The sequence below is a fragment of the Mchenga conophoros genome, linkage group LG3 (genome assembly GCF_057382185.1).
Source record: "Mchenga conophoros isolate Kocher_MC1m ecotype Shallow Benthic linkage group LG3, M_conophoros_male_GT1.1, whole genome shotgun sequence".
Classification (NCBI taxonomy): Eukaryota; Metazoa; Chordata; class Actinopteri; order Cichliformes; family Cichlidae; genus Mchenga; species Mchenga conophoros.
In genome coordinates this window covers 35,251,467-35,279,134 of record NC_140528.1, presented here as the reverse complement: position 1 = coordinate 35,279,134, position 27,668 = coordinate 35,251,467, and the positions used below count along the sequence as shown (strand labels likewise).

Genomic DNA, 27,668 nt, shown 5'->3' with positions numbered 1-27,668 from the left:
TGTAAACGTTTATTTCTGCTGTGAAGTTGGACTGCGAAGTCTTAACACTGGAGTTTACAGGGATTGACTCCCCTTAGGAATGACAAGTTAACAAAGGTTAAACTTTGTTTTAAAAGCTTTTAGGATCTAATTTACACATTAATACAGAAATACACAAAAGGGTGAAGAAAATCACAAATATATTTGGGCTTTCCCCTCTTTGGTTCACTTATCAAAATAAGGAATCAAACAACAGAGACGAGTAGCAAACAGTTGATTTAATCATCCGAGTCATACAACAATGATTTCATCTTAAAGGTTTAAAATGCAGAACAAGTCAATACAAACTCATGCAAAGCTTCACTGCAATGGCTGAAGAAGAAAAACTGAGAGCAAACAACTCGTAATGAAAGCTCATGCTCGGGCGCTTCAGTGTCCGCCTAACAAAAGCACATCGTTAAAAAACACAGCAGGACTTGGAGAGTACTTTGTCCTCAATGTTGCCCTGAAATAAAATGCTGCACAGATTAAAATATGGAAGAGAAAGGAGCTCCATCTGACCTCTGACCTCATCAGAGGAAGAATAACGTGGGATTTGATCAAATGGAAGTGGCTGTGCTTAAAAGTTCAAAGTACCATTTATAATAATAACTTACAAAGAAAACACATCTTACTACCTGCATCTGTGTTGCTATCTTACTTAAAGGTTTATCGCTCAACTGGGAGGAGAATCCTGGGGGGAACTAGACTGTTGAGCATCTGGAAGGACATCCAGATTACCTGCTGAGCCTCCTGCCACCACAGCCTGAATTCAGATAAATGGAAGATAAAGGATGGAGGGCCCTTTAAGTCTTATCCAGGTGCCTGATGAGTGAAGCACTCATTGCATTGTTTTAATTGACAGGTGTCGCGCAGTAGAAGACATCGAAACAGGAAGCAGAGAAATTGTGGAGTTTTTTCATAAAGTGATCTGAATCCCTCCACTCCCTTGGTGGCAGTACTTATTGCAAGTTCTACTTCCCCACATCGGACTCTGTGTTCCACAAATCTACTACTTTTTATTCCCTAAACCTGGAGCAGACTTCAAAACTGCCAAATAAATCTAACATGAATACTGATTAACATATATATTAACATGTTCTCTGTTTAGCATCTAATAAACCTGAAAATAAAATTTGATTTTGTTTCTACAATCTGCTTTACATTTTATCAATGTCCATCTTCTGCAAGTGGATACACTAAGAGCCTTTATTGTGAAAGGCAGGAACAGGAAGAAGCCCTTTTTGCACATGTGAAGAATAAATGAAGCTTCTGGTTTAGATCAGGCAGCAACAACCAGATCTCTAAGGTACTTAAGGTAAACAATAAACAAGCTGTTTAATTCTCTGATTTCTGATCAGATCTTCTCACTAAAACAGAAAAATCAGCATCGGACTGAGGTCAGAGGTCAGGGTAGGGGAAAGCTTCCGTCGCCTGGGGGGTGGGATTATTAAGACTCGACCTCACAGTCTGTGCAGAACTCACACTCGCACATTCACTCACAGGAACAGTTCATGCTGTAATAAATAAAAACATCCAGAGCATCTATAAAGTCCAACGCTAGAATATATATATGTATATATGTTTCTATATGTGGCTGTGTTTAAATATATTTATAAGTAGCTTTGATAGAATCATGTACATTTCAAAAGAAGCAGAGCTCCATTCAAAAGTGCCGCAGCTGAAATCAAACATTCACACGTCCCTTCGATCCCTCATATAAAAAAACCCCAAAATGACAAACAGCAGTGAATTATGGGACAAAAAACAAAAGAACAACACTTGGATGTGGGCTCACTGTGCCCTGAGCTGTGCCTCCCAGGAGGCAGCTTTCTCAGTGTGCTTCCTTGTGAAACCAAAGCGCTCTTCCTTAACTTCATGTCTCTGACTCGTCTGCTGCTGATTGTTATGGAAAGGAAAAATCAAACTGCAGACCTGTTGGAAGAAGCGCCCGATAGAGGATGAATTTCAATCTGGCAGTGTGAGGAAGGTTTTTATTCACCGCACTGAAAATAATCAATAAATAAATATAAAGGTAAACAAATGCAGTGCGGTCAATATTAACAGGGATCCTCAGCAATTAATCTGAGGATTGTTTTTTTTCTGTTTTTACTAAAAAAAAGCTTGATTTGTTTTATTACAAAAACAGTTCATTTTTTTCTGTCAGTGAACTCACTGATCAGATCAATTCCTGATATCATCTTCAGTTTGTAAATATAGACTGAAAGCTCTGATTGTCCTGTCAGATGAGGAGTAAGAAAAGACCGCCAGAATCTCACTACAAGACACTGCTCAGGGCAAAGAAGCGAGCCCACGGAGGCTGAGCTGCTTACGAACGGAGCGCTTCAAGCTGCAGACAGACAGCTACATTCAACAGGAGAGAAGACATAGATCGATAGATAGATAGATCAGTAGATAGATAGAGTTGGCGTGGGGTAAGGCATCTCTCCGTCACTGTCCTTCTCTCCATCTGTCGTTTCCTCGTTTGGTTTTTCTCTTTGTATACATCAAACTAAACCTGCTGAACTTTCTCGTTCCCGCCGTCATCCCTCTCCCCGCTGGAGGAGAGGAAAAAAGGTTGAAATGGTTTAGGTGGTCAGTCCTCTCCTCTCCAGCTCCCTCGTCTGTTTCAGCTCTTTGATCCTGTAAAAATATATTTAAAACTCAATTCGAGCTGGCAGAAAAAATATCATTATAATTTTAAAATTCCTCCTGTTACCTGTGTCTGCAGCGCCGCAGAAACCTCATGATCTTGCGGGCTGCCTGGTCCTGTTTCTTTGTCAGAAACGACCCCCTTAATGACAACGAGAAAAGAAAAAATCTGTCATCAGTGTGTGTCTCTAAACCTCACAACTTAAGAGATCTATCTAACTCAAACGAAACCCTTATCTTAAAGTTTAAATTGGGCCCTCTGTGGTCACTTTGATCAATTATTCTCTGCTCTCCGGCTCTTTACCCAGGTGCTCTGAACAGCAGATATTCAACCTCTGCTAAGAACTACACACCACAGACAAGCTACAGACCCATTTCGAAACTTCCCATCATTACAGAAATATTAAAACAAGTCACAAGTAAGTAAGGCACTTGAGACACATAATATTCTTGATAACTTTCAGTCAGGTTTCAGGAAGTTACACTCCACAGGAACAGCTCTCCTTAAAGTCACAAATGACCTTCTGATGGCAGCGGATACGGGTTACTGCAAGGCTTTCAACTCACACTCAAAGTCTCACATATCACTCCACTGTTAGTTGCAATGGCTTGCTGCAAGGCTTGTGGTTAGCTACAGATATCAGTTTAAAATCCTCACTCTTACTTTTATGGCCTTAAAAATGCATCACACAAAAACAACATAACTTAAGTTCCCTGTAAAGCACTTTGTAGCACATTCTCTTCTTAAAAAGTGCTACATTAATAAATGGGACTTACTTAAAAATGAGGAACTAAATCTGTGTTTCGATGCAGAGGCTTATTTAAAGAGAACTTTTACATTAAGCTTCATTGTTGACATGAAGGCAGCACAGCAACTGATCTTTTCGAGAAAAACTTGAGGGAACAAGTGATTATATTTAGAGAAGATTTTGAAAGTTATTTTCTTGTGTGAAACAAGCTAACAACATATGTCCAGATGTTCAACACGTCGGTGAATATCCCAAAGGAGCAAGTTATTCTCATGATGGGACAAATGATCTTGTTGTGGGAAAACAAATTATTTTTCTGCAGACGACAGAAAGAAGACAGCAACTTGTTCCCTCGAGTTTTTATCCTGAGGGAACAAATTACCTTTTTGGAGGAAAAAGTTATCTTGACTGAACAAGTTATTAACCTGTTTTAAAGAATGATTTATTTAAGGGCTAAGTTGTATTTCTTGAAGGAACAAATTCATATTCAGAAGGAACAAGGAGAAACTCGTTTATTGTGTTGAGAGAACAAAATTTTATCTTGTGGGAAAAGATAAAAATTTCCTTGTTTTCTTGAGGGAACAATTTGTAATCAGAATGAAACTTTTTTTCCTTTTAGGAAACTATTATACTTAAGAGTATGGAAGAAGACACCGTCTTAACCTGTCATTACTACATTATTTTTGTGGGCAGAAATGAATCTTGTTTCCATGCGATCAGACCAGGTTTATTAGCTTGTTTCAGGAGTGATAAGGTCTTACTTGATCTTGGAGTTGTGGGAGGCGGTGCCTCTTGGTGCCTGTTTGAGCCTCTCATACTCCTTGTAGCTGCGGTAGTACTGCTGGATGAGGACGGCGGCCCGCCGGCTCTGCTGGAAACGCTTCTGCTCGTAGTACGACCTGAACTTGGACTGGATCAAGATGGCTGCCTGGGTCATCTTCTTATAGAGAGCGTACTGAGGGGGCAAACGGAGTGTTAGAGTTCGTACAGAAGAAACAGTGTTTAGAGAAACTGACGGGGAGATGATCCATCATCTGTTTTCTGTTTGATGTCGTCACTCCGGTGAACCTCAAATACCGTACCTCAGTTCAGGACTCTTTATAAATCTGACTTTCTTTTTGTTTTACTCAGTGCTGTCAGCATCAGCTCGCTAACGGAGATTTGCCGCATTAATGCGGTTATGGCGTTAACATCATTTTAACGCGATTAACGCTGACAGCACTCGTTTGGTTTTCCATTTCGCCCATTTAACCTCTGAGCAGAGTTGAACAATGTTTTTTAAGATGTTCATGTTGGGCATAAACTTAATCTCAGTTTTACTTTCACAGTAATAGTAAAAGTTTATCCTGCTATGAACTCAATATCTCGATGAACATAACTTGCTGGGACTATCTTACATTGCTTTTGCCACTAAAAGAGAAGGGAACATATTTGCTGTTTTACGCTGTCAAAGGTGATAATTTTTATTTTTCTTTGTCACTTGACAATAAAGTTGTTATCTTTGAGTATTTTATTGCTGCACAGTGAAGCCCTACTTTAACAATTTTATGTAATTTCCCAGGTTTGGGCCTCTCTGTTCCAGCTCGAATGAAAACTGGATCTAAAATAAAGTGACATCATGAGCTCGAGGTAGTACGGATACATTACTGCGGTCGTTAAACAGTGAGCCACACACCAACACACACACAGGGCGATGTACTGACTACACATCACTACGTCTACTGTCAGCCATATTACCTTCAGAGCTATCCATGTTAGCTAGCCAGAGAAAGAGAGAGAGAGAGATGGTAAAGAGACATGGCAGGTTAGTTTAGTGTTAGTGAAGCTCGAGACAAACTCAAACAGCTCAGCACACACACACCTGTTTGTACTTCCGGTAGCATCTCTGGATGACGGCCGCAGCCATGTCCTGCTGCTCCTTTAACCTCCGACCCTGAAAATAAAGAAAAAATACTAAGATTCCTGGGAATAAACTGCCAAACCAAACCTAGATGACAGCAGATGGATGGTATGAAAGAGTGACCTCTGAAGTTTAAGGATGTATTTCCTCTGGTATGCTTATCTGACTGCAGACATCCTGCACATATGAGGTGGATGTTTGAGATACTGAGGGCATTTCTTTCTTTGTTAGCAGACACAAATTTGATAAAGAGCAGTGGAGAATACAGAAAGACATTTTTGGTGCTGAATGGGTCCAAATGCTTTGTTAACAGTTCAGCCCTTGTTAAAAAACCTTTGGAGAATTAGACTAGGATGACCAAATTCAGCTGGGGGAGAAGGAAGTGAACTATCGGACTAGATTACGGGACTGAACTGTGTTCTTGGACACACAGACTAAACTTAGAGGTGGATTACGGCTCGCCCTGCACTAGAAACCTTTATCCCTAATATTGCTCGCTCCCTCACTTCCCATAACGCCATGTGCACCTTGTATCTCCTGAAGGCGTTCTGGATGATTCTAGCGGCCTCGTAAAGCTCCCTCTGCTCGCCGTCTGTCAGCGTCAGCAAGGCGAAATCTCGCTCCATCTTTCCATTGGCTGAGGCGTTGAGGAATTCTGCCCATGCTGCAGAAGAGGGAGGGCGGAGCCTCTGGAGGGCTAAAGCGCTGAGTGGTGAGGGGGGGCACACGCGCCTGCAAGCACATGTGCACACTTCTCATGACAACGTTTGGTTCTAATGGTTACACTTTTCTGGCATATTTTGGGGCGGGGCTTACCTGGGCGGGGAGTGTGCGTGGGTGTCGACCGTTTCCAGGTATGTAGCCAGCCAGGTGTCCTGTATGGCCGGGTTGTCCCACCTTTCTCGGAGCGGTGACTCCGCCCCCCTGGGGAAATCCTCCTGTTTGATTCGCTCTGGGGTTGCCTCGATGATTTGCTCTGCTAGCGTTGCCATGTCAACCTGTTGTGTGGGGATGGTAACCATAGCAACAGTGAATTTTTTTTCATTAAATACATTTAAAAAATGAGTCTGGTCTAAACTAAGGACTATATTTTGGTACCTGCAGCACCTCCTCCTCCAGATACGCCTCTTCCTCGCCTTCGTTCTCGGCATTCTCACTGTAGCTCAGCAGCTGCTCCTCCAGTGTGGCGTGCGACCGCCGCCTGCTCGCCGTGTGCATGTATGACTGAGCGTGACTGGCAGAGACGCTCTCATAGTCCATGAGGTGAAGGGGGGAGTCTCTGGAACCACCAGGGTTCAAACCTGCAAGATCGAAATTGACGATCAGTGACCTCATCAGGTACGTCAGCGAATTACAAATAAATGAACGCTAATGCTACCTGTGCTGAAAGTGGTGTTTGTCTCCTCCCCCCACATGGACTCCAGAGGGAGGGAGGAGGGGGAGGGAGGGGAGACAGATAGTGAGGAAGAGGAGGAAGGAGACGAAGGGGAAGAGGGCGATGTCTCCATGGGGGCGGGGCCACTGGAGTAAGCAGAGCTGGGGGAGGGTGAGGAGGGGTCACTGGGGGAGGGGAGACTGCTGGAGGAGCTCAGACCTGTTGGGAAGAGTGCATACTGTTACAGCCAATCACAGAGATGGATTCAGGCCACATGATGGGCAACAGGTGTAAGCAGTACCTGTATCTGGGCTGGTGGAGAGAGGGGACAGTGGTGGCTGTGGTGTGTGCGTGTCTGCTGGAGGCGTGTGCACGTCTCTGGACACCACGTTAGCGAGCGTGCGCTGCATGTGCAGCTCCTCCAGCGCCGTGGCGAGGCGAGTGTGTCCTCGGGAGCGAGCAACGGCAAGAGGCAAGCGTCCCAGAGAATCAGGGATGCCCAGAGCCAGACTGTTCCAGCTGTAGAGGAGCTCTGCCGCCCTCTGATGGCCCAGCGCACATGCCCACATCTGGAATACACGTGACACAGAGGTGAGGGAAGCAGCAACCAGATGTTGGCATGACAACTCTGACACTTCCATTTATGAGGATGGAAGATGGTCTCTATCCAAAAAGTGAATAGATTTGCTTTAATTCACTCTGTATTGATTAAGGATTGCTCTTCAACATTTGTTGAAAACTAAAGTCACTCTTTTAGTGTTGAAGTTGTCTTTTACATTCCTCATATGGCGCTCACTGCGTTACTGCTGGACAATGAAAGTTGACCTTTAGTTGCAACTCAGTTAGCAATACGACAGCAAGTAACACAACAGGATGCAAGCTGCTCTTTAGGGTTCAAACTTGGTGTTTTAAGGCAGAAGTTCCTCTTCTTGGTACAAATTTGAAATATTGAACAATGAACTTTGACCCCGTTGGCCACTGATGTTTGTGTGTGTATATTTACCAGCGGCGTGCAGGAGAAGTGGTCGACATTCAGAGGATCGACTTCCTGTTCCAGGTCCAGACTGTCGCTGTTTACATTCCTGTGAACAGCAACAACAATGTCAACAAAGCAAAAACAACAGCAGTAACAGGAAAATGTGTGTGTGTGTTTACCTCCAGTGTATGAGTGTGTGGATCAGGTGTGTGTATCCCTGTGCAGCAGCCAGGTGGAGCAGCGTCATGCCACGGTGACGAACGGAGTGATGAAGCCTCTCTCCTCCTCCCCCTGACCACCGACCGCCCCTCATCATCCGCTCGCACACTCCCACAATCCTCCTTTCGAACCACTGAGAGGACTGACACACACACACACACACACACACACACACACAGATCAGACAGCTTAATGTCAGCTTTGCCCTTTTTAACCTGCTCTGACCTCACCTGCTACCTGACTTCACAGGGTCATGTGACACTTTAGACCAATCACAGGGGAGCTCCTTTAGCTTGATAACTGATAGTTTATAAATCACCTCCTTCTCCTCCAGCTGGTAGGAAACATTACATTCATACCCTCCTCCCTCCCCTCCAGTTTTCCCTGCGACTCACCCAGGCATGCACACCTCCCCCTCCCCTCTCTGTGAGGACAAGCGCGGCTAAAAATGACTGAAGGCAGAAAGGGAGAGAGAGAGAGTCTCTGTGATCCACCCAGCTGTCAGTCATCCATCAGGCTCTCGGACAGCTGCAGCACCAACACCATGCTAACACCGCGCTAACCACACGCTAACCCGCGCAGTAAATAAACTCTGCGGTCTCCAGTTTACGCGCAACATTTTTATTTTAATTCAAAGTGACGTTTCCAGGCTGATTGATTACGTTCGCTCAGGTCAGCAATCAAAGACTCTAGGTCTGCAAAAGTGCCGCGATCGAGCTAAAACACTGGGTCTCTTTCTGACGCTCCTGGAGGATAAGTTACTCTGACTCATTCTATGAAAGGTTTAAGGAAAAATAAATGCCTTTAAGTTGCTAGAGTTGCTTTTAAAGTTGTTCTTTTGGTATGGAAGCTGCCCTTGAATTTCATCTTTAAGGCATCGCTCTTTAACTTTATACAGATATTATTTGCGTAATATATTTTGTTTTTGAAGGATTCAAGTTGCCGCTGAAGTTGAGTGTTGTTCTTCACAAGCCACCCTTAGTTTCTGTAGTCCGAGAAAGTACTGACGGTGCTCTTTAAGCAATAAAGGATTAGTGTTAAAGGATGACTTTAATCCAGTTCCAGTTTAATCCACTTTAAGCCTGTTAACTTTAATTTGCTCTTTAAGGACTGAAGTTAGTTTCAAAGCAGCTGTTTGAGCTGAGTTGTTGTTAAAGGTTTAAAGCTGCTCTTTCATTTGTTCCTCATGGAATAAAGTTGCTTTTTAAACAAAAAAAGTGACTGTTAGGAATAAAAGCTGATCATTAAGTGATAGAGTTGCTGTTAAAGCTTAAAGGATTAAGGGTTTTGTTAATGTTTCAAAGTTAGCCTTTGGATGAAAGTTGCTCTTCAAGTTACTCTTTAGGCATTAAAGCTCCTGTTAAAGGCTTAAAGCTGCGCTTTATGTTGCTCGTTAGGAGTTTAGGTTGCTGGTGAATCTCCTTTAGCACAGTTCAGTGTAGATTAGTTGCTGTGTCCAGCTGCTCAGACAATGTGATTTTTAATTTTCTCGATCAGTGGAAAAAGCAGGCAGAGTTCAATCCAAGTGGCACCATGCTGACGCCTGAGGGTTGACACACACAAACATCTGTGTGTGCACAGCTGACTGACAGATGTGCACAGCTGCGTAACAGCCCGGGCACGAGAGAGTTAACGGGGCCTCCCTGAGCAGCTCTTCTTTCTCAAGACAACAGCAGATTGTTTCAGTTAAGGTCAAGTGTCTCTCTGTCACAGCGAGGCTATTTTAACTCGACCGCGGCGTCTGCCAAATTCCCATGACATCAGAGGGAGGGCGAGGGGGCGGAGGGAGGTTCAGCAGAGGTCACACCGTTTGTTCTTCACAGGATCCAGCTGTACGCGCTCGCTGCGAGGCCTCTGCTGCAGTTTGATGAGTTTAGAGGAGGATCCATCCAAGTTTCAGTCTTAGTGAATTTCAAATTAAAAGTTCAGCTGAACTGTTACTGCTCTCAGAATCGAGCTTCATTTGTCATCTCTTACTCTGTGAAGTAACTTTTCAGTTACTTCGTGGTGGTTTTGATTGTTGTTGTTTAGCTCCAGGCTCCAGGTTGCTACTTTGAATGACCTGAGTGTGGGCACCAAATGAAAGATGTGAAAATAACGACTTTTCATTGTATTTTTTTTGACGAACAGACGGCGTCACAAGACTGAATTGTTACCTACAGTTCAGTTTTACAGCTTTCTTACAAAGACATCATCCATACCTTACACTATAAAGGTGGCTGTTGTTGTCATTTGGTGCTAGATAAATAAAAATTGTCGCTGTTAGTTATCCATTAACATGCACTCCATTTCCTCTGCTGTTAATTTTAATCATGGCTTCCTCAGGGCTCTGTCCTTGGCCCACTTATATGATTTCTCCCAGCCAGACCACTCTTAGCTGTGATACCGCCCACTGCAGCTCTATGTCCCCCTGTCAGCCTCGACAGTTTGCTCACCTGCGTCAGTGATAGCAGACGCTGGGTGCTAAACACTTTCTAAGAGCTCAGCGATGATAAACACGGCGTCCGCTCTGACCTACAGTCAGCTCAGTTCATGGAACAAACATAAGAAGCTGTGTTAAAGTGTTCATCTTGGTTCTCTTTGTTTAAAATGTGCTCAGAATTGGATCATTGTCATCTGCTAATGCTTTGCACAACGTCACAAGTGCATTTAATTTTTCCCGCCATGATTATCGTGCTCCTCTCTACGCCACCATCAGAGCTCCCTTCACCGATATTATTAATAACTGTAAAGCACTGGATGGCTTTGCTCTGAAGTTCATTAAGAACCTCTTAACTCTCGGTGAATGTGAGTAAACAAAGATCAGCAGGCGTTTACATTCAGAGCTCAGTCCACCCACTGAGATTAAAACCTCTTTACTGACATTTTAATCTCTTCTTAAAAGAGTATTTGTTGACATGCTTTGAGAGGAGTGAACACACGGAGACAGAAATCCAACACAATCGTGACTTATTGTAGGTAAGCAGCGCTTTCAGGAAAGTTTGGTATGAAGTGACTTCAAATGGTGTTCAGATGGTGAACAGCAGTCTCACCTGTTCGTGGTCCTCTGGTGGAGGAGGAGGGGGCGTGGCCAGCTGGCTGCCGTGCTGCTGTTGATTTTGCCGTTGTTGCTGCTGTTGGTTGTTGTCGCGGGCCATCTCCACCATCCTGCGCTCCATCTGCTCCAGCCGCTCGAGAATGGACATCCTGAACTGATTATCTGCAGGAAGAGAACACGGAGGGTGAAACCCTGTCATCCATCGTCTATAGTTACTGACGCAGCGCTGCGGGGTGATTTTTTGTAGGGCGTTAGCATGGCGAAACAAAACTTTACAATATTTATAGGTTTATTTCTGAAAGGTCGTCTCCACTAACAGACGTCACTTATTCCTGAAGCGTAAACTGCACAGGGTTGCTACTAACAGGGCTGCTGAGTGAGAAAACTCCCTGGGTCCTACACTTCCCATGATGCACCGGTATCGAGGGTTATCTCTGGTAAACTGCTGCAGATTCAACAGCAGAAGGACAAACCGTCAATCATCGGAGTCCTGAAGCTCAGAAAACTGTGTGTGTGTTGACAGCTCTAACCATGAGGCTGCTCCTAAATAACTTTTTAAAGAGCACCTCTTTATCACTCACACACACGCGCACACACACACACACACACACACACAGACACACACACACACAATGTCTCACATGGAAACTATCTGACTGACTTCAATCGCTCAGCCGCCTGGCACACCGAGTGTGTGTGAAGGAAATAAAAGCAGAGTCCCTAATATAGCCTGTGACCTGGACCCCCCCCCAAACACACACACTCTTACACACAGGGGACTCCCTGCTTTCTAACAGCTGCTGTGATTATTTTACCCGTTTCTCTGGATCGACCTTCGTCTGCTAACGAACAAAAACACCTACAAAGAGACACAAACTCAAAGAAAACGACGTCTGATTCGGACTCCTTCAGCCGGGGCGGCGGCCACGGGGACCTGAACAGTGCCGAGTTTAAAATCCAAACAGAAATGATGAGATGATCAATGCTTAAGGAAGAAGCAATGATTCAGATTCTCTCCTCAGAGAATGACAGACAGCACATTAAAGTTAACATTTTCTAGGTTTAAGGTCAAAAATAATTACACGTTACGCGTCGCACAACGTGAGAGATGTGGCTTCAGTTTTAAAACTTTTAACAGTTACTTCCACCTGCAGCTCTCATGTTTGTTCCTGTTATTAAACACCTAATCAATACAAGTTTACAGAAAGAAAATTACCTCTCTGATGACTGTGGGTGGTTGCCGTGGTTATGTGGCAACCATGTAACCATGACAACCATCACATTTAAAAAAAAAAAAAAAAAAACCCACACACACTCTCTTAGGTTGGTCCTACCGGCACCATCCTGCTGCCGAGTGTCCATCGTCTGTCTGTGGGCGTCTGATTTCAGGTGAGGAGCATGCTGGGTACGCTGTGATGTCACAGGACAAGTCTACACGGGATCCTTATGTGTGCAGCAACGCACAAAGACACGCATGCCATGAGGAGGCAGACTGAGCGGCGGTACGAGGATCAGAGAGAGAGAGAGAGCAGGCAGGACGTCCAAACACTGCAGAAAGGCATGCTGGGAAACCCACAAAGAGGGAAGGGGAGGGGCGGGGAGGGGAGGCTGATAGAGTGTCTCCACTGACTGTGTGACATTCCTGAATGTGAGACGGAAACCCTCGACAGACAGACAGCTGAGGCCAGACAGCTGCCCTCTCACTCTGACCACAACAACCAACCGAGCTGAAAACAAGATGCTGCAGTTCCACTAATGTCCACCAGAGGCCCCCCAAGTGTGTAAGTGTTAAAAAGTCCAACTTCACAGCAGAAATCAGCATGTCTCTGTGTCAGAAAAACAGGAGTACACATTTAACAGCCTTTAAATGTCTGACCTGAAGTATTTTAAACAAAAATCTGAGTTTTCCTGGATGCAGGAACCGACAGATCACAGAGAAAAACAAAACTCAGAATGGAGTTCCACAAGGCTCTATTACTGATCCTCTGCTTATTATTCAGATTATATCATCTTGTTTGTTTGCTTCTACAAATGTACAGAGGGTGTTTTTTTTTTAAATATGCCACGTGTTAAAGTTATGATAATTCATTATTAGGGGCGTGATCTCTGACAGGTTGCTGTAGCTGCTAGCTGTCTGCTAGGCCTCGCATCAGCTAATTGGAAACCTGTACTGGGCCTCTAGAACTTGTGCTGTGGGATCCTTTTTTTTTTTTAAATCCAATAATCTGACAAATAATATGACTGCTGTGTGGTTAAATGTACTGCCCAAGAATTCTAAGCTCTAATTTCAATGAGTGCAATTCAAAGACTTTATTTAAATGTTACTCAGTGCTGATTTAGGATGGATCTGATTTTAAAGCAACTAGTATTAGCTGACATCCTGGTCACTTCTGGCTCAATAAAAATTAGACTATTGCAGTCAGCTGCATCAACGTAACATGCAGTTATACCTTTAGGAGGTGGACGCCAGCGTACAGCAGTGAGTGCAGCGTTAATTAATACAAACAAAAACGACTGTGGCTCAGGGGGTTGGGAATCGCATCTGTAACCGGAAGGTCGCCGGTTCAATCCCTGGGCTCTCTGTCCTGGTCGTTGTGTCCTTGGGCAAGACACTTCACCTACTGCCTACTGGTGATGGCCAGAGGGGCCGATGGCGCGATAAGGCAGCCTCGCTTCTGTCAGTCTGCCCCAGGGCAGCTGTGGCTACAACTGTAGCTGCCTCCACCAGTGTATGAATGTGAGAGTGAATGAATAGTGATGTTGTAAAGCGCTTTGGGTGCCTTGAAAAGCGCTATATAAATCCAATCCATTATTATCATTATAATAAGCAACTGTCACTGATGAAAGACTTCCTAATAGGAAGTATCCCTATACTGCCACAAGGTTTCAGCAGCAGACAGATGTGAGGACTGTAAATGAATTTAGGAATAAATATTAGAATATCTGGGAGGAGGCCCAGGGCAGACTCAGGACACGCTGGTGAGATTATATCTCTCGGCTGGCCTGGGAACACCTTGGTGTTCCCCCGGATAAGCTAGAGGAGGTGGCTGGGGAGAGGGAGGTCTGGGCTTCTCTGCTTAGGCTGCTGCCTCTGCGACCCGGATAAAACAAAATCTTTGCCATACGCAAAGTTACAGAAAAAAAGACCAAGTTAAAATAAAAGTTCACTGTATGATGATAAATAATGACAATGACTAAAGTGAAGGTAGAGACTGGTCTGAATCAGCTGTTGGACTCTGCTGCCCTCTTGTGGACGAGCAGCTGAAGCCCACACTGACTCTAGCAGAGCAGCTCAGAGTATCACCTACTCGTCTGATCAATATCCCGATCACTGAACAGTAGTTGCTCCACTGTAAACCTTCTAACTACACTTCATATTCATACAGCACTTTGGCCTTTAAATGCTTTCAAACCATCAACATTCTGATTAACAGGCAATTTGTTCCTGACCGCATGAGTCAAACATGAACTCAGGAACACGTTAGACGAATGTGTAAACCACTACAGTACAGAGGCACCGAACCCAAAATGCTGATACAATTTATTTAAAACTTCTATTACTACTAGTTTTTTTCTACTACATCATTTTCCATCCAAGAACAAACTACATATTCAGACAGACGTCCGTACAGTCCTCCAAAGAACCAACTGGAGGGAGTGTAATGGTGATGACACCATGTGTGCAGGGAGGATGTGATTGCTTAACAAATTGGACGCTCTTTATATATTGGAACAGTTTCCATTGCGGTATAAGGACCACCAACAACAAAAATACTGTAGCCCACAGACTGGTTGGTCCTCACATCTTTAACACTTTGGCTGGTTTTGCCTCATAAGTAAGATTAAGGAGGTGAACCTCTGATGGGACACTTCGCCTGGTGGATAATCTTCTAGAATACTTCCAGATACTTGACTTCTGTTTGCTTTTTGTCCTTCTGTGTTGGTTTCTGTGGGTTTGTGGCTGTTCTTCATGATCATAAGAACAAACTGGGATTTTGGAACATCCTAAACTGAGTGAAAGTTTGGTTCTGAGGTTGGAGTGAGCTTTGAAGAAGTGTATCTGACCTCTGAACCGCTTGTGTGGTAGAGTTTACTTGACTGAACTGACTTTTCGATGTTTTGTAGGCTTGGTTTTGATTGGTTGATTTCACTGATACAGACTGCCTTGTGTTGGGGTTGTCATGTAATGCCTGAGATTCAAACATATCAAGCATCATCTGTTTTTTGTTTTTTGGCAGTACAAAATCTGAAATATCAGGATCTCTAAATTCTCTAAATTCTTCCACGTTAATTATTTGCCATGTGTAGGTGGCGACATAGAGAGGGAAATCTGACCGTCTAGTGAGAGCCAGTCGAGCTGAGAGCTGGGCAGAGAGCTGGCGTTCCTCGCTCTGTACTCGAACAGGACCGAAGACGAAACCGAACCTCCAGACTCCAGGACCTGCAGACAGACCAGGCCGGCCTCATGGGCTGAAAGACAGGAGATGGGAGAGTCTGTCAGGTCACACGCGCCATTTCAATCAGCATAGTCAGGCTGGAAGAGGAAAATCTGTGTGTACCAGGACAGTAGCAGCGCAGCACCCCTGGCTGGATCAGCGAGGCGGGGACGGTGCTCTGATCGAACACGCATGAATACCGACCCGACGGCTCGCTCCACGGCCCTGTTATCAGCACCTTTACTCCGCCCTGCAGAGGACACGACGATGACTGATGAGTCATCACTTTAACACCTTTACATACATGTATTTAAATACAAAATATTTATTATGTATTTAATAACACACACAGTTAGTTTATCCTTTTATACTGTGTGACGTGAGGATGACACATCTGTAATTCTGACAATAAGTTTTTCAACCTCTTGCCTGACATTTGACTCTGCGCAACACTTCGTCTCCAAAGACAGAACAATCGACGCGCTTACTGATCAAAGTACACAAGAAGAAGTTCGTTATTAAAGATGAGGATGTTAAAAGTTTGCTACCCCTGTTAGTAGAAGCACCCGTGGTACGATTTCAAAATCCTACATCACTTCGTTGTTGAATTATCGCGTTCACAAACTTGGGTGCCCACATCACCAACTCAGCAGGGCGACGACAATCTGTTTGATTACATCCTGCAAAAATTTCCATCTTTTTTGTCGCGTCGAATCTTGGATAAATTGAAAGTTGTGTTCCCTCCATCACATACAGGGTTTTTTGCAACCCATAGAGAGTTTGCATTTAGAAAAAAAAAACACACACACAACATCGATGAAAAAAATATTAAAAATTAATATTTTATTACAATTATCTACGCATAATTTTTCTGAGAGACCTTACCTTTCACTATGAGCAAAATACACCTGTCGGGACATAATCATCTGAGCTCCTCGCACCACCAAACCCACCGTACTGTCCCCCTTCAATTCATCACATTTCTCTTGAGTCTCCCTCTTAGAAATATTTAATTAAGCCTCTGGGTCCAGGGTATAACTGGCCGTTTTTGACTACTTTTGATTTTACCTCTATATTTCACCTTTAAAAACTATTTATCTTGCCTTGTCTGGTATCACTATTTTCAGCACAACCTCAAATATCTGAAATTGGAGTTATTTTTTCATTTTTACACACTATAGTATCACAATTGATCTAAATTCAGACAAAAAAATGTTAAATCCGAGTAGAAGCGTTTCCACTGGAATCTGCCTTTGGTGGCTTTTGTGGAGCAAATGTGACATTCAGCAGTATAACTGACACACAAAACACAACACACTAACTACAGCCTCCAAACACTAAACGTCACTAATGTCTCGAATATGAAAACTCACTCTCTCTCTTTCTTCCACTCGCCCGCTTTCCGTCGCCATTTTTTAATCGTAACTGGTTTTACGCGGCCTATCGACACAATTTAAAATCTATAGTTTGAAGTCCTCCCTTTCTACCCAATTTGAAATGGAGACTCTGGGTCACTGCATCTTGTAGCTGTGTCGTCTTAAATTGGTCATGTTGTGCCAGCTTTCCCTCAGTTAGAAAGAACGAAACAAAAAACATTTTTCAATTGAGAGACGAGTAAGAACACAAAGAAATCATCATGCCACGAGGGAGCCTTGAATTCCTGAGCTCGCTCTCTGGGGGCGGCTTATGATGTGCGATTTGTACTTCTGTGATAAATGTACGACGTGGCCTGTACAAATGTCCAACACCACAAGAAGCAGCAGGAGGGTCTGACCATAGTGAACAGGCCAATCCCAGTCGGCTGCATCGATGCATCATGTCGTTTTATGGACATCAGGTTCAATCTTCTGACTTTTACCCAGTTAAATCAATAAAACCTCACTGACGATAAATAATAACAATGACGACAGTGAAGGTAGAGACTGATCTGAATCAGCTGCTGGACTCTGCTGCCCTCTTGTGGACAAGCAGCTGAACTCCACCCTGCCTGTGAAAGAAGCTCAGAGCATCAATCACTGACTCGTCTGATCAATGTCCCGATCACTGGACTCCACTTCCTTCACTGTAAACTTTCTGACTGATTTTCTATTGACTGATTGCTCGACTGTGAAGCGGATTTATTGGCGACTGATTACCTCGGGGTACGACCACTCCGGGGAGAAGTCTGTGATGGAAGCGAGGCGTGTGGAGGAGGCGGGCAGCGGGTGAGGAAAAGGGAGAAAGGAGGAGGAAGGGGAGGGCTGGGGAGGAACGACGTAGCGGACTCCTGCCGGAAACACGGCAGGGCTTGGCACGGCGGAGACGGCAGCGCAATGAGCCGCGACAGGATTGGCCTCCTCTGTCATGAGGTCAGAGATGAGGTCAGGAAACTGACTGTCAAAGGAGATGTCAAGCTCCTCCCCTCCCCGCTCGCAGGGCTCCGCCTCCTCCTCCAGCTGAGTGTTCATGCAGGTGTCCTCAGAGTCGGAACCCCGCCTGCTCTCCTCTTTCACCTGGATAGCAGTATCCATGGCAACAGCAGCAGGTGTGGAGTCCATGTTAGCGTCACTGTTGGCAAATATTGAAGACTGCTGCTGCAGCAACAAGGGCTGACGGGATGTCTGAGCGGGGGTTGGGGCCTCAGGTATACACAGGTGATTGGAGTGTTGCCCGGGGTTTAACGGATGCTGATGCTCGCCAGCCTGTCGGTAAGTCTGATTGGCCGGCTGGCAGGCCTGGGTCGCCGCACTCTGACACACCAGGAGCAGGGAGGCAGAACTGCTAATGGTCTGTTGCCGTGGTGCCAAGCTGGAGGAGGCATGGTTTGTCTGGAAGGCAGAGAAATAAAAAGGGTGTTGATGTAGGAGGAGGGTCACAAGCTTCTGCTACAGGAAATAGTCCCCCACTAAAAGACACTTTTTAAAAATAAATAGATCGAGCACATCCTCACCTGCAGGAGAGCGAGTTTAGAGGGAGGAGCACTTCCTTCATCATCATCATCTTCCCCCCTCCTGTCCTTCACCTCTTCTTCTGCATCCTCCCTCACTGCCTCAGACTCCCCCAGAGCTCCGAGCTCCAAGCAGAGCGGCAGCAGGGGCGGGGCCACAGTGGACGTGGGAGACAGTGATAGGGAGAGGGAGGGGGGCATTGTAGACTGAACTTGGGGAGAAGAGGAGGAGGAGGAAGGAGAGGCAGAAAGAGGGAGGACTGAGTCTCTCCTGTCCACTTCACAGGAAGATGAGAGGGAGGACAGTGAGGAAGGAGGGGAAACAGAGGATGGAGGGGTGGAGGTGGGGGACAGGGAGAGAGCGAGGGAGGGGGGAGAGAAGGGGGAGGAGGTGGTGCACATGACAGAGGTGGGGGTGGACGAGGAGGAGGGAGGAGGAACAGGGCCGCCGTACGTCTGGCCTTGTTTGGGGGAGTTGAGGAACGAGTCAGGATCAAAGGCAGGGGGAAGGGATGGGGGAGGCGGCGGCGGGGGTGAGGGGGAGGAGGGGGGAGAGGGGGGGGAGACAGCGGCAGCAGGAGGTGGTGGGGAGCAGAGGGAGGTGGATGTGTTGGAGGAAGACGGGGTTAAGAGAAGGCCTCCAATAACCGGGGAGGGCAGAAGAGTGAGTGAGAGGGTGGTCACGCCTGGTGCCTGCACAGGAGGCGGGGGGAGGGAAGGGGGGGCAGGTGAGGAGGAGGAAGTTGGAGGGGAAGGGGAGGTGGGCTTGATGCCTGGGGGAGGGAGGGCCGGGGAAAGCAGCAACTGCCCAGAGCCGGTGAATGACAGGCTCCTCCGCAAACCCGCCTCCTCCGCTCTCGCCACGCCGCCCCCTCCTCCCTCTCCTGTTATGGCAGCAGTCGCCATGACAATGACTGCGTTCTGTGGCAGTGCCACCGTCGTCAGGTTGCCATGGCGGTCTCCGTAGAAACCGTTACCGTTGTTACTCATGGTGACAGCAGCTCGGTGGGATTGAGGCGGGGAGGAGGAGGAGCTGTGGGAACAAACAGGACTAATCGATCAATCAGGAAACGAGCTCATGATCAATACCCTCTGACAACTTTCTGGCACAAATTGTTCATGAATTTCACAATCAGTGAGTCCATATGTGTTCTCTGCAGAGTCAGTGTGAATCTGAGGCAGAGCTGCTTTAAAATAAAACGCTTTTCTCTCGGGATCAAACAGTTCAAAAGGACAATAACGAGAATTACAGATCCTCCAACAAAGCCAATGACTTTTTTAACTATTTTAATTGAAGTGCTTTATGGCTTTTTCTTTGCTCGTGAAATTCAGTTTAGTAGTTTTTGGGCTATCTCGCTTAAAACGAACCACCAAACCAAAAGGACTCGAGCAGGAACGTTCACAGTTCGACCGATAACTTCCCTTTTTCCTGTGCGGATGACTTACGTGGACGAGGGGCAGGGAGATGAGACCGGGCTGGTCTGAGCCTGAAGGTGAGGCAGTTTGGCTTCTCCTCCCGCTCCTCCTCTCCCCACCTCCCCCAGCTCAGAGGACACCGGCGAGGCGGATGGCCTACAGGAAGAGGGCGGGAGTTTCGGGGAGATGATGCGATGCTTGGTGCTGTTACATCGGTGGGGAATGTTCACTCCGGATGACACTGTGCTCAGAGATAAACAGGGCTGGGCGGTTAGTTTCACTCTGTGATGTCATAGCGATGTCACAGTGAAGGTGTTCAGGGCTCACCCTGGGCAGTGTTACACAGGCAGGTGTGTGTGCGCGGCTGTGGTTTGGTTCTTTGTCGGTCCAGGATTTGCTGAACCAACTCCTCAATACTGAAATCTCCCGCACCAACTGAACACTTCATACTGTGGACTGAAACGCAGTAAAACTACACATTAGTACTACAAAACATACACACTCTGCATCCACACAATGTGGCAAACACATGCAGTTAGGTGTTCGTGCATACACATGGGCCTCAGCTGGCTCAGCAGGTCGTCTCGGCTCCAGCGCACGCTGTCATGGCGGTCGGCCACCGCGCAAAGCAGTGGACTGCATTTCCCAGAATCCTCCAGGGATGGCACGTTCAGGTAGTGGACCAGCACGATGTCTGGGTTCTGTCGCACAGAAACACACTGATTAATACTATTTTAGGTCTATATTTTCTATTATTTTGTGTCTGCATGTATGTGCATGTGTCTGCATGGGAAAGTACTGCTAACTGAGGCTGCAAGTGCGTACACGCCTGCAGTTGATGTCTTAGTTCTGATACGCAGTTTTAGGGACCCTCTCACTCTGCTCGTGCTTACCTGCAGCCTCGTAACTAAACTGGCGACTAAACTCAGGAATTCAAGTAATAAATAATAAAACAAATAATAAATCTAGGATCAAACACTGGTAAATAAACTTGGAAACTAACACCAGGAACTAAATACAGCAACTAAACTTGGGAACTAAACTCTGGTCTGAAGTCAGGAGCCAAATCCCAGGTAACTAAACTTAGACATGAAACATGGAAATAAGTCTGGGACTAAACGCTGGAACTAAAGGTGTAGTTTGGGAACTAAACTTTCTAACTAACTGGAAAACAAGCTGTAACCACTTGGGAACCAAAAGTTCAGTTTGGGAACTACAAACCATGGTCTTAAGGTAAGAACTAAATCACTGGGAACTAAATTTTACAACTAAATTTGGAACGAAACAAGTTTGGTAACAGGTTGGAACTAATACTAGATTAAACTTTGTAACTAAATTACAGATTGGGAACTAAACTCTGAGTAAGGAACTAAACCCCAGGAGAGACTAAAATTTGAAAACGATGGAAAAACATGGAACTAAACTCTGAGCTAAACTCAGTACCATAACTGGTGAACCAGTCTGAGACTAAATCCTAAACTTTACTTTTAAATTAAAAACAGTAAATAAATTTGGGAACTAAACTCAAAGAATAAACTGCATCTATCAATAAACTAGGGAACTCAACTTCATACTTCAGGAGTAAAGTCAAGCTCTGAACTTTGTCAGTGGAAACACCAACATTTAATCTCAGTGTTGCTTAATCTTAATGATGTTTAAGCCTGCAGTCGCTCACACACTGCAGTAAATAAAAGGAACCCGTAAACAAGCTGAGGACAACTTCTTTCTATATGGTTCCTTGTAAGCGCTGAATCAACACCACTTGGAAAACTGGCTGCAAACCAGTGGCAGCGTGGTGTGTGTTAATGTGTGTGTGACGGGGTGTTTATTCTGACCTGCAGCAGCCAGTAGCATCGTCTGTGGAATGTTGGCACGATGGAGGAATGGACGTAGCAACCATACAGGCACTGAAACCCAGAGACCAGCACAGTTTAGCAGGGGTCAGCCTCAACACTCGCTAATAGAACAGCACGATCCTTTCAAAATAAGAGCAGACGCTGTGTCGCTGCTGCAGCCTGGACTAACTGACTGATCTAAAACAGGATGTGGACACGAGCTTCGTCTTTATTCATAGAGATAATGTTCAGGGCAGCAAATGCATCTTATTTCCTCCCACAATAATCTCACAAACAGTATTCCTTCTGCTGTGCTGTGACACTGTGCGTCCTGCAGGGGGAGCAGCTGTTCTCAGGTGTGTGTGTGCACGTGCTGCAGACCTCCATGCCCTGGACCTTCAGCTTCATGTGGTCTTCTCTCGTCGTCTTTCCATCCTTCCTTTTCTTCCAGCAGTATCCGTCCTTTCTGTACTTCACCTTCTTCCTGTTGTACAGGATGATGCTGCCGTTCTTCGGCCTGACACACAAACCGATCAATCAATCAATAAAATCCAACAGGAGAGAGGCCCTCAGCTGTTTGTGTATGACAGGTGTGCTCTGGGTCTGTACCTGGTTTTGAGGGTGCAGGAGAGCCACTCGTCATGTCTGTCGAAGGATATCAGGTAGGAAGCGATTTCCTGCAGAAACAAAGACGATTTACATGATTTCAAATCACACGTAGAGCTCAGAGTGAACTGCTCGTAAAAACAGCGTTACAGTCGACATACAGGATGAAACGTTTTCTGCTGACACTAAAGAAAACGTTTTCTGTCATATCGTTTCGTGACCCCGAAAACTTCAGGAGGCTTTCAATGTCCCAGTAAAACATCGGACTGAGCAGCAGTTAGTTGTTAGTTAGAATGACCAGAATATCCGAGTTATAATTATGTAAAATAAAACAATCAGCCACATCTGTGACGCTGACGCCAAATCTTCCTTTCAAAGTCAGAAAACCCCACAGATGGTGACGGCGGGAACTGTCAACTGTAACGGGCTCATCAGGTTTAGACAGTGTGGCGTGTGCAGACTGAATAAATAACGGGACTTCTTGAGTTTCTGTTTCATATTTATCAGAGCAGAAACACTCAGAGCAGCGAGGCCTGTGCAGGTTTTAGTTCCTCAAACTGACAGTTTCTGCCTCACATTTAAAGAACGGCCCCTCTGCTATTGTTACCATTGTATTGACGTGCATGTCCGACCTGATGCAGTCACCTACGCTCACAGTGGGTGGAGGCCCAAGGGCTCTCTGACTGTCTTTCTGGGGCAGGGAGGGTTGCGGGGAAAGTCGCAAGTAAACACCAGTTTTAAAGGGATCGCACCTCTGAGCCTGCCCCGAAAGTCCTCACTTAAAAGTGATGATAACAGCAGTGATGGAGGACACGAACGTGGGTAATAGAACAGCTTACCTTTAACGTTTGAAACTCTGCTTTCATTCTTAACCTGCTTCTCTGATCCTACCTCGGTCTGTTGTTCTAAACAGTGATAATGATAATATCCTCCGTGTGATGTCACTTCCTGCCTCCACCGGTTGCGTCAAACAGGAAACGAGAATCACACGAGAACTCACCTCGTTAGTGTTCCACCTGAGCCGCTCATTAGGCAGGCTGGACGAGCGAGGGAGACACTCGAGCAGCTTGTTGGGAAGAAACACCTTCCTCTGTCCTTTGTTCTCTGCACACACACACACACACACACACACACACACACACACACAGTTAGTGGTTCTGCTGGTTCTGATGCGGACAAACACCTCAAATTCTCATCATCATCACCCTCAGTGAGAGAGGACACGATTAGAAATGAGTCCATCACAGGGACAGCTCAGTCAGAGAGGCTGAGAAGGTCTGAGCATGTGCAGAGGAGAGTGGAGGATGAAGGTGGAGCTGCCAGGCAGGAGGAACAGAGGAAGAGCTCAGAGGAGGTTCAAGGATGAAGGAGGACATGCAGAGCGTTGGTGTAACAGAGGAGCATGCTGGGATAGGAAGAGGTGGAGGTAGATGATGCGATGTGGAAGAAGCACCGATCAAAGGCCCGAATCCTGAACATTAATCTCTGAATATCTCAGGATCTCAGCAAAGACGGCGGAAAACAGTCACATTTTAGGTAAAAACAAACAAACACTTTTTTAGAGGTTTTTACAGGATATGACATGAAGGACAAAATGACCCAGGACTGATGAACAGACAAACAAAGTGTCAGACAGTGGACACGTTCCACCAATCGCAGCTGGGCAGAGCCAGCGTTTCACTCACAACTGAGACTAAAAATAGACGCGTCTGAGTTGGCAACGTGTGCAACCTCAGTTTGACCACAGCGAGCAGCAAAAAGCCGCCGAACTCAGGTGTAGCTGGGCGCGGGGGTCCGTGTGGATGACTGCGTGCCAAAGTTCAACGAGTTAAAGGTATGAAAATGCACCATCACTGGCTTTACAATATAAACAAGTTCAATTAGAGACTTAACCGTTTTTCCAGCCTGCCTCCATCTTTCTTTCTTTTTCTTTTGTACTTTATTATTTTGCTAATCTTGACCCTCAAACTCTCAGGTCTAACAGAGGAGCCGAGCTTGAAGATCTCACAAACCCCACCCCTCCTCCACCAGTAAAGATACACGGGGACCCACTATATCTCTGATGTACTGCAGGAAACTGGGACACTTGTTCCGATATATGTTACCGAAGCACCCAGGAGCTCATTCATTTCATCGAGAGGAAAAAGTCAGACTGTCACTGAGTCTAAAAGTAGGAAAGCATTCAGAAACACTGAAACAGAGTTTAGTGGATGAGGTCACTGAGTCAGAGCAGCACTGACTTCTTCTGTTTGGTTTACTGAGACACAGCTGACACAACAGAGCTCTACAGCAGCAAGCATCATCAGACCACAGTGAGTCTGCAGGGCGTTATCTGACTGAAGCATCTCCATGTCACTGGTAGCTGAAACAGATTACACACGATGAAATCCTACACGACGTACCGCTGTGAGCTGCAGTCAAACTTTGGTAAAGACTTAAAACAGGTAAAATTAAACAGCTGCAGACGCCTCGGCAACCAAAGCGTCTCTAATGTTCCCTCAGAGGAGCTTCCTAACATCTGCCCTCCAGCAGGTTCATCCTTTGATTTCATCAGATTAATATGTCTGCACTCTTGTTTTCATACCGTCCTGTAGTACAGGACCTGCGATCAGCCTTTCACTGAGTCATTTCATACGCGAACAGAGCAGAAAAACCACAGAACACCAACAAAACGGCTTCTTACTGTCCACCTCCCTTATTTACAGCTTTCCATCAGAGAGCAAAGGTCACAGGGGGCGCCATTACATCGTCATAGCAACACTAACACTGCTAGTGTTAGTGTTGCTAACACTAGCAACACTAACATTAATTAAACAAAAATAAATCTTTTAACCGACTAATGACGTTTTTTCTTTCAGCTAGTTGAAAAAACCCAAAACAAACATCTAGCCGTTGCTCTGAAGAGAACGGCTAGATGTTTGTTATTATTATTAAAAAAAACTACATATTAATATACATATAATAATAATTATTACAAATTGTATACTATCTAAACATTTTAAAATGAATTAAAACATGAATAAACGCTATGAAATGATTTTGTTTAATCATGATTTAATTTTTTTAACAATTTTTTTTTTACATAAAGTTAAAATGATCAAGTAAACTAAACAGTAAATATATAAAAACAAAATGAAAGTAATACAACACGAAAATGAAATTTAAACAATATCTAAAGAGCTAATGTGGACAACAAGCTTGAAAAAGTATCCAACTTATATTAATAATAATAAATAAAAAATGTTAAACTTGAAATATTTGTTTTTTATAATTATTTTTTCATTTTTTCACTTCAATAAAAATAAACCTTTTTAGAACAGATTTGAAGGAAAGGGGTAGAAGTAAAAGTAATATAGCATAATTTATAACTACTACTAACAATAATAGTAATACAATATCAGTAATAAAATAAAATTCGTTTATTTGAAATAAAACTAGGTCCAGTAATATTAACATATACAGTTCAGTAATAATATACCCGAGATAGAACCAAAAACCCTAATAATACAAAACCGGTTAAATAAATAAGAATAAACACACGTTATCTTACATTTATTTAATAGTTTTATATATAAAAAAAAGATAAATAACAACAAATATCAAAGCGAAAACAGACACAATAACAAAGAAACAGCATAAATAATAAAAGAAGGACAGCGAAGTTTAAGAGGCGGTCCAGCTGGACAAACAGTCACAAACAAATACACGAGAAGACAGAAAGAGCTAAAACACTTCAACTGCAAGAAGAAGTGACATATTGATCCTCTGACTCACAATGAAAGACACAACCAGCTACACCGACAGTAAGACACACAGCACCAAACACAGCAGCTCGTGAGGCCTGGCAGGAAATCAGAAATCCGTTAAAGAAGAACTCATTGATCTGATGGACACACAAACGCGACACCATGCAGTCACTGTCTGTGTGCAGGTGGATGGGACTGACCTGTCTCCGGGGAAACCATCTCCTTGTTGCTCATGGTGACGAGTCCATGCAGGATGAGTCTCACACAAGGCAAGGCGGCCTGCACTGCCCCGCTACACACACACAGAACAGGTCATCAGTGTGATCAATGACAAACAAGAGCTGCAAACACACACATCTGATATCTGAACTGGCTAGCTCCACACAAACACACAGACAGCCACGCACTTCTTCAATAGCTCCCTGTTGCCTAGCAACAGCTGAATTTGCACCCACTTTACATGGAGAGCGTGTAAAGTGGGTGTGTGTTGGGATAGGAGTGTGTTTGTGTGTGTTTAGTTACATAACAACAGCTTCACGGTGTGAGTGTGTGATGATTAACCCACAGAATGACTTCTTTGATTAATTCGTGAATAAAACCCAAACATCACCTGCTGTCACACACACACACACACACACACACACACACACACACACACACACACAGAAAACATGCCAGCTGTCACTTGATCGATATCTGATTTAGTTCTAATCATCAAGACGCTCACTGAGGCAGGTTCACAGATAACAGATGACGCTGAGCCTCTTGTGTAGAGGATCCATCCTCCTCCCACACAGGCTCGGTCTCCACAGGCCGGGCTCAGACCCCGGATTCTCATGGGTGCTATGGCCGCCTCGCAGAGCACAGCACCCCGCCCGCGGGAGCTCAGCTGCAGCTGGCTGGTCAAAGCTAACGTTTCACGCCTTTGCGTTAACAATTAGCACAGTTACCCAGACAACAACAGGTTTTAACGCAGTGCTGCATTTATTCAAGCCCTCATGATCTACACTCGGAGGGGAACTCAGATGCGAGTGCGGATGTTTGGGTGTTAGCTGCTCTGCTAGCCGTCTAACTCCACCGGCGGAGCTCGGCTAGCTGCTGGTAACAGGCTCGCCTCCGCGGTGATTAAAGCAGTCCCGGAGCCCAGCTGCAGGGCTTCACCTGCCGGTCACAGCACGCTACACCGAGCCAGCCAGCGGTGGCTCCTTTCCAGATATACCGTATAAAACAGAGCGAGCTAGTCGAGAGCAGCACAGAGTTCGGAGGTAAAACAATCTGTTTAAAGCTCCTTTACCTTCCGCCTTCAGCACAGCCGCCATCTTCTCTGGCTATGACGTCACTGCGCAGAAACGTCTGGCGGGAGGGAGGACTAGTTTTTTTTCTGTTTATTACTAGCACATTGTAAAAATACAATACTAAGTTCTTTCTTGTGTTAATTTAATTGTACTTATGAAAAACGTAAAGGAATATGCAGTTGCATCCTCTGATTACACTTTAAAGGTTTTATCTGGAAGGACTATTCCAGAGTTTGTGTGTGTTATAATGTGTCATTTTGTTATCTGGCTCTTTTTCTCAATTTTTGTATTTTTTGTGCACAGGTCTCTTTTGACTAAGAGAACTTGATCTCATTGTTTAAATAAAGGAGCAAATAATAGAAGCAATAGTGTTATATAGTAGTGTAACAATATTATTGTTGTTGTTGTTGTAAGTGTGACAAAAAGTACTAAATCTGGATTAAAGAAATTTTCTTCAAGAAAAAAATATGGGGGAAACAATC

The 27,668-nt window shown here is 44.9% G+C and overlaps 1 protein-coding gene across 3 annotated transcripts; it reads right to left on the bottom strand.

Annotated features, from left to right (window-relative positions):
- Positions 1–237: 237 nt before the first annotated feature.
- Positions 238–27,230, bottom strand: camta2 (calmodulin binding transcription activator 2). Of its 3 annotated transcripts, none has more exons than XM_085258825.1 (26): positions 27,186–27,230; positions 26,092–26,183; positions 23,146–23,249; positions 22,149–22,216; positions 21,921–22,056; positions 21,540–21,611; positions 20,258–20,405; positions 20,032–20,160; positions 19,735–19,945; positions 18,292–19,321; positions 17,498–18,169; positions 15,486–15,612; positions 15,262–15,396; positions 10,922–11,088; positions 7,850–8,031; positions 7,698–7,776; positions 6,996–7,263; positions 6,698–6,913; positions 6,418–6,620; positions 6,136–6,317; positions 5,847–6,051; positions 5,281–5,352; positions 5,157–5,177; positions 4,181–4,374; positions 2,738–2,812; positions 238–2,661 (listed from the first exon to the last, which is right to left on the bottom strand). In XM_085258825.1, the coding sequence occupies exons 2-26, from the start codon at positions 26,123–26,125 to the stop codon at positions 2,607–2,609; spliced, it is 4,785 nt and encodes a 1,594-aa protein (XP_085114951.1). In that variant the 5' UTR covers positions 26,126–26,183; positions 27,186–27,230; the 3' UTR covers positions 238–2,606. The 3 variants fall into 3 exon arrangements, with proteins under 3 accessions (XP_085114951.1, XP_085114961.1, XP_085114969.1); XM_085258835.1 differs by lacking the exon at positions 27,186–27,230 and adding an exon at positions 26,619–27,127; XM_085258843.1 differs by lacking the exon at positions 5,157–5,177.
- Between the last annotated feature and the right edge of the window lie 438 nt (positions 27,231–27,668).

Bases quoted from the DNA above. Each gene is read 5' to 3' on its own strand.
- camta2 (XM_085258825.1), bottom strand. From the start codon at position 26,125: ATGAGCAACAAGGAGATGGTTTCCCCGGAGACAG. The intron at 22,217-23,145 runs GTGAGTTCTCGT...TTGTTTCTGCAG, and splicing joins TCAGGTGGAACACTAACGAG to GAAATCGCTTCCTACCTGAT. The intron at 5,178-5,280 runs GTGTGTGTGTGC...TTCTCTGGCTAG, and splicing joins GCTACCGGAAGTACAAACAG to CTAACATGGATAGCTCTGAA.